General features: G+C 43.2%; 1 protein-coding gene across 2 annotated transcripts in view; it reads left to right on the forward strand.

The window, feature by feature from the left end:
• The window catches only part of PLEKHG7 (pleckstrin homology and RhoGEF domain containing G7), a 67,276-nt gene that overhangs the window by 30,876 nt on the left and 23,518 nt on the right, over nt 1-12,882 (forward strand). The window contains exons 8-11 of one of the 2 annotated variants that reach the window (XM_019480804.2): nt 2,706-2,801; nt 7,304-7,399; nt 9,229-9,342; nt 11,750-11,924. In XM_019480804.2, coding sequence (XP_019336349.1) covers nt 2,706-2,801; nt 7,304-7,399; nt 9,229-9,342; nt 11,750-11,924 — 481 coding nt within the window. The remainder of the gene's footprint in view (nt 1-2,705; nt 2,802-7,303; nt 7,400-9,228; nt 9,343-11,749; nt 11,925-12,882) is intronic. The other variant, XM_019480805.2, reaches the window with a different exon arrangement.

Raw genomic sequence — 12,882 nt, forward strand, 5'->3', positions numbered from 1 at the left:
GCAGAGGCTGCTGCTGGTTCCCACAGCCCTTGAGCTCTGCAAGGCCCGCCAAGCCCTGAGCATGTCGGCTTCCAGCACCCCATGCACTGTTGCACTTTGTTAGGTAGCAAACTAAAACACCTTGAAGGTGTTTTATCTTGCTATGTACCAAAGTCGTTTAAAGCAAAATATGCTGCTGAACCTGCAAACAGCAACACCATTAAAGCAGTGCAAAGGGGCATTTAAGCCACTTTAAAAGCCAATTTTATGGTGTGTACAAAGGCCCTTCGAGACTAACTGGTTCAGAGAGACATTAAGACGGGGCGGGCAATTATTTCGAGCGGAGGGCTGCTTACTGAGTTTTGGCAAGTCATCAAGGGCCACATGACAGGCAGCCAGGGGCAGATAAATATTCATTTTCTACATTTTTAGAAATCCACGGGCTGGATAGAATGGCCTGGTGGGCTGCATCTGACCCGCGGGCCGCATTTTGCCCATCTCTGCATTAGGATGTCACCTATGAAAGCTTGTACTTATCTGAACCAGTTAGTTTCTAAGGTGCCACTCTGCTCTTTCTTATATTCTGGTCAAGGGCAGGAGCATTTTCAAAGATAAACAAGCTGGGGCAAAACTGTAAAACTAGCATCTAGGCACACATAGTAACATTATATAAAAGTTATAAAGGAAACATTTGTCTTTCAAAAGGAATATGGGCATGTTCCAGTGAAAAGTTTGTATTTGAGAAAGCACATTTTTATATTAAGTAGTAGTTTAGCTTTAGGAGACAATGTCATAAAGATAAAAGACAAGGAAAAAACTGAAACAGTTCCTTTATGGTGGGAAGAAATAGGAATAATAATGGCAAGGATAAAAGCACCTTTTTCTAATACTAACTCAAAGATCTGAAATGGAAGAAAGTGAGTGAGTACGTCAGGTATTTCCCAGCAGCTATTCTGGTAAGAATCAGTATAAGAATAGGTACTCAGACATTTTAGAGAGGAGCGTGGTGTGAGAGCCTAGACAGGAAGCTAGGTACACGGGGGTAGGTGACTCTCACATGAGACATTCTCGTGCCTTCCTGCCCATCCCATCTTTAATCATCCTTCAGCAGACAAATCTATTTTCTCTCTAAATGAGCTGGGAAACTCTCACGGTTCTATTGATTTATTGCTCCTCTAGAGATTTATCACAATTAAATGCTCCACTGATTCTACTGAAGCTCCCTCTGATTTGATTTGATTTTATTTGATTTGATCTGATCTGATCTGAGTTTTCTCTGCACGAGGCCCTCCCTCAACATAATCATACTACTTTCTCACAGCAGTTAGAGCCCAATATAAAGGTAGGCCTAGAGCATGGGTGTCAAAACTCATGGATTCCTTCCCCTTCTCAAGAATGCCAGATTCAAGCCCACTCCAGCCAGTCTGTGACCTGTACTACATACAATGCAGCTCCTAGGGCAGCTGGAACAGGTGCCATGTGCAGCACAGTCCAGTTGGGGGCATGTAGTACAGATTCTGGACCAGCTGGAGTAGGCACCAGACTACATGTAGCACCCACTCCAGGATGCACACTGTACACAGCACCTGCTCTGGGAACCGTACTGCAGGCGGTGCTCATTCCAGTTAGCCAGGACCTGCAATGCATGGTGTGCTTAGGCGCTGCGTGCAGCACCACTCCTAGATTTGCTGGAGTAGGCATTGCATGCATCTCAGCACTGCAGCAGGTGGGCTGGGCACTGTGTACAGTGTGCATCTCAGGGCAGGGGTTGTGTAGAGCGCAGTTCAGCTGAAGTGGGTGTTATATGTAATCCAGGACCCACTCCAACTGGTCTGGGATCAGCTACATGCCTCTAGCCAGACTGCACTGCACGCAGTGCCTATTTCAGCCACTCCAGGATATACACCACACTCACCTGCCCAGGCAATCCCAAAGTAGCTGGGGCAGGCACCATGTGTAGCACATATCCCAGGCTTTGCCCGTGGGGCCGATTCACTGCATGCAGTGCCCCATGTAGGTGTGCTCAGACCCAGGAGCAGCACCGGGGGATAAAGGGCAGGGCTCTGTGGGTTGGATCCAGCCTAAGGGCCATGTTTGACAGCTGGCCTAGAGCCTTCACGCCCTTCCCACCCCTACATACAACAACTACTTCTACTAAATAACTTATATTTCTCCAGTCATTTTCTCTAAGTTGGGGTTGCATTGAATTACCCATCATGAACCCAAGAGTCACTTTTGGCTATTGGGCACACACAATGAGATCTCTGAGCTCACCAATGTGTCAGCACAGCTCCTGGCAGAGTTGTGTGTGTGCCACAAGCTCTGAACTCACCAGATGATCACTGTGGCCCAAAGCCTCTGTTTTCATGCAGCTCTGGAGCCCAGAATATAAGTGCCACTGCCGCTGCTGCCCCTCGTGCCCACTATTCCCCTGCTGCTGAATTCAAGTGAGGTGGGGGAATGGTAGAAAAGGTGGGTGAATGGAGCCAGCTCTCAGGGTCCAGTATTTAAACTTTGGACAAGCCAGGAAAGTTCTCTTAAGTGACTTAAGCACAGCCATTTTGTAGCCCATCAGTCAAATAACTGCCTAGCCTAAGAAGCAGCATAGGGTCCATAAATTCCTACCCCTACCTTTCCCCCCACCTCCCTCACCTCCACTACCTTTTAGTTACTTACTTTTAAGTAAAATAGATAGTAAATAATATGCATTTATTTTCTCTTTAAAGATATTTATGAATTCTTTAAAATACCTGCAAAGCAATGAGTTCTTCTTAGAAGTGGATTTGCGGAGACTTTTTGGAAATCTGGAGGAGTTAAGCCAGGTGAGAAAAAATATAAATATCTTTTAAGCAAAAAGCAAAAGAACCACCAAAAGTACACAGAGAGAACTCTCCCATACAGCCTGGTTCTTGAACCCGATCCTAACAACTCTCTCTCCTGCTTTGGCAAATCAATGCTGGGTAAGGTGTCATCAGTTCAAATGACTTTCAGATGTGTTCACTAGTAGGCACAGAACAATTTGAATTGTGGATATGGCTTTTGTTGAATTTTTTTTTTTTTAAGTAATCATGATACGGAATTTGAAATTCGTTCTTAGAGTCCTTTTTAAAGGATTGTTTTGGGCATTCCCCATTATTACAAACATTATTGCAGAACAATCAGGCTAGCAAGACCTGTACAACAGCAAGCTCCCTTTATCAAGCAAATGCATAGACACAAAGAGTGTCTGTTACATTAATCTCTGTGATTTTCTGGCAGAACATTCACCTCTCAAGCTATAGGTTTCCCCTGGCATAAAAAAAAATCTTACAGATGTTGAGCTGATATAGTTGACTCATATACTATTGACCCCTCAGTTTCTATGAGTGGGTGGAAAAATGAGAGCTGAGCATGCTGTGGTCTGTTTCTCTTCAACTGGTGGCTAGCAATCTTTGGGACCTGTTTGTGGCTGCTGAAGGTTAAAGTATTCCCTAACCTTCTCTAACTTGTGCCAGAGTCATAACCATGGGTGACTGCTGCCACCTTAGTCGTGGTGACTGGTGTCACCTTAGCACGTGCCCCCCCCAGCTGACTGCAAGTGGAAAGGGGAAATGGCAGAAGTGGCCACAACACTACATCCAGCGCTCCCACTCCCCAGCCGAGCTGGGGTCTTGCGGCAGTGACAGCATGGTCCAGATCCAGGGCAGAGCCATGATCTGCAGCCTGCATAATCCAGATCACGGCTCTGCCCCGGCTCCAGACCACACTGTCACCACTGCAAGGAGCTGGGGCAGAGCCACGATCTGCTGCCTACACGTCCCTGCCCGGAGCACGCAGACCGCAGATCACGGCTGTGCCCTAGATTGGGACCATGCTGTCACCACTGCAAGATCCCAACCTTGGCTCTGAAGTAGCCCCACGCCCTACTGTGCACCCTGCCAGCGCGACACAGAAACCCTGGCCTCACGCTATCACAGCAGGGCTGCTGCTGGGGTCTCCATGGAAACCAGCCCCAGCCACGCGGGCAGGGGCTGCTGGGAAATGGAGTCCAGCCACTGGCCAGGTTTACCATTTTGCCACCCTTGGTCACAAGCCAATGGGACAAAGGAAGGGAACAGATAAAAGGTAAAAAAAAAAAAATTAGCACTATGGTAACATACACATGCAGCACCTTAATTCCCTCCCCCCCCCACCTCTTAATTTCCCCCCACACCCTAACAAGCCTTTAGTAGAGCACTCAAGCAGCAGCCTACAGCTGCCCCCAAATCTGAGTCCAGCTTGTTTAGTCCACAGTCCTGGCTGACTCAGCCAGTGAGAGCTCCAGCTCCACTGTGCACTCCTCTGTGTAGGGCTAACCAGGTCCCACCTGCACACTGCTCTCTCTTCCCCTTACTCCAGCCTCATCTTTGCTCTTCCTTTTTCCCTTCCTCCCCTTGGGGGTTTCTGGGAATTGTAGTCCAAATTAAGAGTTAGTAGTCTGCCCCCTGGTTCCTCCTGCTCTTACACACATTACATTCACATTACACTCAGGTCTCTCTTTATGCAAATTTGTTTTGTGCAAATTCGCTTATATACAATGACCTTATTTATACCAGAAATTCATTTTGTGCAAGAAAAAATCTGACCTTATGCGAAGTCAGCTGGCAATGAGCTTCCTGCAGGCTGGCAGACTTCCAGCCTGCAGGGAGCTGGGAGAAAGCGGAAGGCAGGCGGAGAGACAGGGGGTGCCATGCGCATGTACAGTACATACACATGGCCCCCAGTAGCCTCAAGGACAGCTCTGGCAGGTAAATGGCAGGGGGAAAGGGGAATTGAGGCCCCTGTAGGGAGGAAGCTGGGCAGGGCTGGGACTGCTGTCCAGCCAGGAGGTGCTTGGGGTCCAGGGCCACAGCTGCAGGGCCCAAGTGGGGAGCAGGACAGAGTGTCTGGTGGCTCACTGGGGGACAGAGAGGGCCAGATCCAGACTGTGGCGCACAGTTCCAGGGGGAAGGGGCAGATGCACAGGCGCAGTGGGCCCTGGCCCCGATCTTGGGCCCGGCTTGGCTCCTCTCTCTGCCTGGTCCCAGTGCCCCACACCCCTCTACCCTGGCCACCCATCTCCTGTGGCAAGGGGCTGCTCTCCTCAAAGAGCAGCAGGCACAGGAGGCGCAGCCCCAGGGCAGTCCAGGACGAGCAGCCGCCATTCTCTGCCTCCCTGCTTCCCTGCCCCAGGTGCCTCCGCAGCCCAGTGGGCATGACCCGATGCACCAGGGAGCTCATAGCCTCTCTGTGCAGCCCCACTGAGCCCAGCTGCACTGGGTTGTGCCTGCTGGGCTAGAGAGGCATCCAGGGAAGGGAAGTAGGGTAGAGCCAGGAGCAGCGAGCAGCCAGTGTTCCCTGCCACCCTGCTTCCCTGCCCCAGGTGCCTCTCCAGCCCACCCCACACTGCCCTGGCAACACACCCCCTGTGTGTGCCACTGCTCGCAGCCTTTCCGCACAGCAGTTATTGTATTGTGTGATTACTGTTTGAATTTGTCATGGTTGGGGGGTAGTAGAGTGAGGCTCGTATATATCTCTATTAATTACGTGTAATAATGGATTCGCTTTATGCAAATTTGCTTTATGCGAGGTGTTTTTGGAACGCAACCCTCACATAAAGAGAGACCGGAGTGTATGACCTTCAGAAAGACAGCTAAGAAAGGTGGTCACTAAAATCAGATCTCACCTACTGAGAAAAATGTTGTCATGAGCTTTGTCCTTACTGTTACAGATTTAACATGACCATTCACATTTCATTTTTTGTTGTTTCTTCTGTGTTAACATAGGAAGGATTTGTCTTCTGTAATAAGGATTGGGAGAATTAAGTAGTTTGCATTTCTTAGTGCTTTCAGCATAATAAGCTTTGTCTCTATTACAAAACAATGGTGCCTGGGGCACTGGCTTAGGAATGGGGTGACCAGTTTAGTTCCCCCGCTATGCCACCCTGCTGTGTGATCTCAGTCAAATCACTGCACTTTTCTACATCTTTGTTTCTTCTTCCACCCACTGTATTTCTTATCTATTTATCCTCTACTGTCTTTAGGGCAAGGACTGTTTCTTATTGTTTTTATGCAGTGCCAAGCCCAAGAGGCCTCAGTCTCAAATCTCATAGTGAGAAATGATAAAAATAATAATTGTTGCTGCACTTACCACTTCAAAACCTGTGGTGTCCAAACAGATTAGCTAAAATGTCAAAAATGCATCAGATCTGTATCTTTCCCTGTCTTTGATTGAGGGGAAAGAGGCATTGTGTACAATTTAAAGGATAAAAATATTCCAGAATTGAGTGGAATATACTCATGATTTAAGACTTCTGTACTTTTCCTGTAACCTTTTTTAAAAACACTTCTTTGCATCTAAATATAGTGACTCCCATAATGGTCAAATGTGGGCAAAAAACAGGTACTGCACTGAAACCCTTGTCATAAATATGTGCTATTCATTATATAAAATAGGCCTTGCCAAAATGAAAGAGTAAATACTATACCAAAAACAACCTTCCCCCACAAAAGCTGTGGGCTTACATACGTGCTAAAAAAAAACACAGTGGTTGCAGTTAAAATGCCTGTGTTTTCAAATAGTGCATAGTGGTATCTGAGAGCCAGGAGCCATTTTTCTGTTCTCCATATAGAGGAATACTGTGAGCACGTAAATTTCACAATGTGGTAAATACAGGCTTCACAAAGGTAACCACTCTGTCTGCACAAAGTGTGGAGGTTCAGATAGGAGACTTTTTGTCCCACCAAAAACATGTTTAAATGAACTTTGTTGCAAGAATTCATTGCTTACCAAGGTAGTTCCTATATTCAGCTTCCTTTGCACCTTTAAAGGATTTTTTTTACCACCTTCAGTAATGCAAAATAAGGGCAAATAAAAAAATGAGTCTCTTTCCAGATGGATTTAAAGATTTCATTGATCATTTACAGTGCTCTGTCACATCAGATCAGCATCACCCTCATGCAAATCATTGGTTTGCTATAGTTCCCAGTGGAGAGCTGTGTCTTTTTTTTTTTTTTAATAACTACTGTTTAACAATAAGTTTAATTGGAAACGTGTAATCTAGTTACAGTATGTTTGCCAAGCAGAGCTTAACAAGATGTAAATGCATGTTTGCCTATGTTTTTAATAGTTATGTTTTAACTTCTGATCAATTTAAGTACATGGCGCATAATTCTGGTTGCCTTGCTAGAGTTCAATAGAATTCAGTGCATGCACACCGGGATCCAGTAGGCATGGTCTCTATTGCAGTATGGGGACTTTATAAGTAAGCAGCAATGAAAATAAAGCTCAGATGATTAAATCAGACTGTTTTTCTTTCTTTAACTAGGTGAGTCTCAGTTTTGTGACAAGTTTTTTCCAAATCATTAAGGATTATATCAACAAATCTGAATCCTCCCTGGATTTCATCTCCATGCTCACAAAGGTAACAGGCTTTAAGGAACACAATATGCTGTTCTATGTAGATACTTATAGCACACTCCTCCCCATAGTATCCCAGTGCCTGCTATTAGTGCATTAAGCAATGAAACCAACATCTGTCATGTGCTGTTGTTCGCTCAGCATCCCCCTAGGGGTAGAAGTAAGTGCAGTGGACTATCTTGCCTTGGTAGGGCTTTTTCTATTTAAAATATATATGTTAAAATGCACTTATGTCAGAAAGAGAAGGTAAAAAAATGCACTTTGCAGTTGAAGCAAAAGAGACATGATATTAGACAGGATGTGTGAGGGTGCTTACTTCTCATGGGTAAGCCTTCAGATCAGCACCTGAGAATATTCCTTCTTGCACAGATGAGGTTTCTATAAAGCTTTTTCTCTATATACTCTTTCTATAAATATCTCCTTCATGTCAGAGCAGCATAGCTGGAGGTTAGGCAGATCACTTAGAAAACAACTTTCATGACTACATTTTATTTCTACTGAAGTAGTGTAAAACCGGAGGGGAGGTCACACCCATCACATTGTTAAACTTGTTTTAAGAGAGCTCATCCAGAACAAGCAGAGCTGTCCACTCCCTTTGCAAACTTACATGCATGTTTACTACACCTACTGCCCTAAAACCTACCCCCATCACACTGAAATTTCTTAACTAGTCAGATTGGAGTTTCACTTTCCTCACTGGGACTGTCATTGCTAATGCCCATCAGAAAAACTATATATAAAGAGTATGGGAGGAGTCCTGACCTAAAGTCATTTCTTCCTGTATTGTTTAAATATACATCACATCCCTGTATATGGCATAACCATTCTGAGTCTACACACATCAAATATGTTTCTTTATTTTTCCCTGTGCCATGTTCTCCTCCCTATATTATTTTCTCTAGATGCCTCCCTTATCAGCCCCCTATTTCCTCCCATCTGCGATCACTTTTTTTTTTGTCAAGTCACTGTACTAGATCAGTGGGAGAAAGGTATTGCCATGCTCCTGATCAGCAGGCAGCTGAAAGCAGCTATTCCCTTCTTCTTGAGCACTTCCTACCCTCCAGTCCCTCTGATTTTTTGTCCTCCAGTGATGCCTACACTAGCAATTTTCAGGGACTCTTCCACCAATCTAGTCATTTCTGTGGGATTCAGTAGTGGTAGCAACAGTAGAAACAGTAATGTACACAGGAAAAAAGTATCTTACTTTGAGCTAGCTGCAGCTGGAGCTACACCAGAAGACTTCCTGAAAAATGCTAAGATAGACACTATCCCAGAGGACAGAAATGTGGATATTCACATATGCCACCTGTGCAATTCCTGCATCTCTTTAGGAAGAAAAAAAAAAGAAAGGCAAATACGGTATTCCTCGTGGCTCTCCTGCTCCTACTATCTTAGATTTCAGGCGTTTTGGAGAGTAGGCGTCAGTAAGTAAAATTCTAGCTTCACTGGAGTCGAGAGTTCTGCCATTGACTTCATTGGCATTATAAGGCTCCACCTGATGCTTTTCAGAGCCATCAACATGCACAGTATGTACATTAGAAGATCCTTAAATGTGAAGCTATGTAAAGCTGTTGCATAGTCTAGCATTTTTATTACCTACGTTTACATTTTATACACAAATAAAGTCAACGAACACCATGAAAACATGTAAAATGGCAAGAGTTCTACCAGGAAGCATTTTTCTTTAACAAATTTACCACTTGTTATACCCCCATTTTTCTTCTTTGAAGCAAAATTTGAGCACAATTTACTCCTTATCCATTTATTTCTCCTTTTGCCATGATGTCCTCCCTTTTCACTTTTGTTAAACTTCTGAACCTTTTTGTCTTGCAGTATTTCCATGGCAACCTCTGTCAAACCCACCAGATTTATTGCCTTAATTACACCTCAGCTGTCTTTTACTTGGAGAACCTGAGACAGAGAGAAGATTTTGGAATGTACCTGAAAGTAAAGTGATGGTTTTGTTGTCATTTTCCCCCTCTCATTTAGAGCTTTTAGTTACCATATCCTATGAAAGTACTTTAAAATAGATTGAAAAGGGGGACTGAAAGCAATACTGTTTTAAATACTATCATATCATTTCTTCTGCAAAAATCACCACTGAGTTGATAAAACCCTAATTCCATTTTCCTCAATGGCAACTTCTCCTTTGACTTGAAAGGTACTGGGATTTTACCCAATATGTTCATGCAGTACTTTTTCAATATCAACTTATTATTCTGATGAGCATTCAGTTTATATTGTTAATTGTGTATAGAAATATTAAGTGTTAGAATTAGCTTTCACTTCGGACTCAAAATGTAATTGGCCAAAGTAGTCACTATTTTAGGGTGCAAACTGTGAACTCCTACTGCCACTGAATGGTATAAAAGTAGTAGCTACACAGATAATGGCACTATTCCTAAAAACTATTGCTTACTTACACAAATAAATGGTCTACATGCCAGCCCATAAGAGTTGTAGACTCAGAACATGCGGAAGCTGGAAGGGAGCTGGTCACTGCCTACAGCATTTGTCAACACCAAGAATTCAAACAGTTTTTCACATAACCACTTGAGACCATGAGTTTGTGATCTAGTAAAATCCAATCAAGACTCAAAAGAGTTAGAACAAGGGAACAAATACCTCAAGCTATCTTCTGGGGGGATGGAAGAGGGTATTATGGTCCTTTTGCCACAGAAGCTGCATCTGTTGAAGCCCTGTCCAGAATCACATGATAACTTCATTTGTTACATGTACAAGATTCAGAATAAGATCCACACTTCTTAAATTCATTCTGAGCCTGAATTCTTTTAACAAGGGGAAGTTAAGAGGGCCTGCATGAAGTGCCAAAATGATGTATGCAATAAAAGAACATGGCCATGTTTTTGCATGCTTTCACGAGTCTTCAGTGCATCTCCAAAGGCATACTTTAGGTATCCAAGTAGGAAGAAAGCATTGCTTTCTCTGTGACCCACTTCAGAGAGAACAAAATCCCTTGACAGTGTAGGATGTACATAAAACAACAACTCCTTGATGTAAATGTCTTTTTTAACTTCCTGAGATACAAGAAAACAAAATATATTTCAAATCAAGTGGGAGGAAGCAAGAAGCTGGGAGGCTAACGCAAAAGCACCATAATTACATACAGCAGAAAGCCAATTATCCAGAATACTTAGTGTCACCATCAGTTCTAGATAATCAGGTTTTTTAGATAATTAAACGCCACCGTATGAAGTACTGAAAACTATACTTTAATATCAGTACTTCACAGCAAATATTAAAAACAAGATACGGTACTGTGTAATGCTTTAAAATCTCAAAGCACTCGTAAATAAACACAAAATTGCCTTGCCATTGAGCCAAACTCAATTGCAGGCTGATGGTTTTGTTAATACAATTAATTGGCTTTCCAGATAAATCAAGTTCTAAATACCCAGCTCTCTACTATACTTGATTTTTTTCATCCTTTGTAACTCACTCTTGCCAGTGCAGAATAGTTATCATTTATGGATTTCTGAAGTTAGGTCAGTAGGCCAATTCTGCTTTGAATTACACTGCATATATCTAGGGGAATCAATCTGGATTTGCACTGAACTTAGATCATGGAGAATTTAGATCACAGACTGCTTTGAATGGGCTCTTGACAGTTTTATTATGGACAAATCACACTATATACATGCTAAATAATGACCATCTTAAAACTTTCCCTGCTTTTTATTTTGTAAAATGAGCTCACTCATATGCAAACTCTAGTCCTGCAAGAAGCCCCCTTGTGGCAACCAGGAATACTGCATGAACCATAGCCTCCAGGGTTTGAAATAGCTGCAACTCCTTAATAACAACAGGAGCTGCAGACATGCATTTAAAGTCAAAGCAATCAAAAGCTGGAGATAAGGAATGTCCCAAAAACAAATTATATTAAGATAGTTCATGGTGAACTTCAGTGGTGTAGTGAACAAAAGAATTACTTGCTACAGTAATTGTTGCAGTGTCAGAAATGGGGAACTTAGGAAGGATTGTTGTGGGTGATATCCTTTACTGAACCAACTGCATGATCCCATAAAAGATATCAACCACAAAATTCCTTGCCTTTTGCATAATTCCTGGACTGTTATGGCTACAACATTACCCTAACACCACCAAAATTATATATCCAGAATATATACCAGTGGGACTGATTCAGCACTTTTGAAATGAACGGGAGCCTTTCTACTGACCTTACTAGGTTCTGGGTTGGGCTCTTACAGTATGAGAAGTTCATCATCCATTTTATTTCAGTCAACTGCCAGTGCAGAAAATTGGTTATTAACTCTTAGCCAGAGAAAAGACCTAAGCCTTTGATCTGAAAATACACTTCCTTTGTATTCAGTAGTGGTGCGAACAACATGAACAGTGCAAACGGCTACATTTGACAGAACTGCTAGTTGCTCCTTTACATCGACTGACCCGATATCCCCTCCTCCTCAACAACATCTGGAAAAGAAGTAATGACTCAACAGAGAAAGTCACCATCTGTTCTATTAAGGAAAAGGTGGAAAAGTCCATACGTAAGTAGCTGAAATGAAGTCAAGTTTCTCTGAGCTACTCAGCAATGATATACGTGGGACTCAACTCCATTTTTGCTGCTTACAATGGAGATGGAGCATGAAAAATGTTCTCTCCCCTTTGAGCCCTTCCTCTTCCTTGAAATTAGCTGTCACCACATTTCCCTTGTCAAAGGCTCCCTTCCACGTGGTATTGAGATATATAAATCAGTCAGACACATGTATTTACACAGAATCTTTTGCACCGACATGCAGACAGTGGTGAGCAGCTCACAAATTGGAATGAATCAAGGAAAGTCTTAGACAAAGAGGTCTTTGAGATGGATTTGCATCTAGGAAGGATTTGGAGGAGCTAAGCCTTAAGAGAATTAATTTCCACAAATTTGGGACTTATTATGCCAATGACCTTTCCCAAATTACAGTCCTAAAATGTAAGGCGCTAGGAAGCAATCTCATCTAAGGAAAATTTTCTGCAGCTTGTGCAGAAAATAATGGGTGGGCCCAGACAGTTTAATCCTGGATTCTGTTTTACATAAATAACGTTTTATTTCTGTCATTTCCTGGAATCTATTATCTGGGCTGTAAATGTCTAAAGGCTATAAAATTCATTATAAGAGCTATCTATTATCCAGTAGCCTGATACAACTCCCATTGATGTCAGAGGATATGAATAGATAGCGAATACATCAACTGGCAAAATGCCTGGCCTACTGATCTCTGCACAGGACTCTGAATCAGGAAGCAATTCTGGTAAGAGGCTTATCACTAGATCCAGTAAAGGACTTACCTGGGTTCGGCAAGGCTTAGCCATTAAGTGCCAAGCTGCCTAGCAAAATGTATGGCCCTGAATTATGTGCAATGCACAAAAGAAAGGGATCCATGAGAACCAGCATACAGGGGAGGGAGCTCCATAAAGTACCCAATAGGAAACACTAAGAAGAGGGGTATATCTTAAATTTCA

Source organism: Alligator mississippiensis, chromosome 4 (genome assembly GCF_030867095.1).
Source record: "Alligator mississippiensis isolate rAllMis1 chromosome 4, rAllMis1, whole genome shotgun sequence".
Taxonomy (NCBI): Eukaryota; Metazoa; Chordata; order Crocodylia; family Alligatoridae; genus Alligator; species Alligator mississippiensis.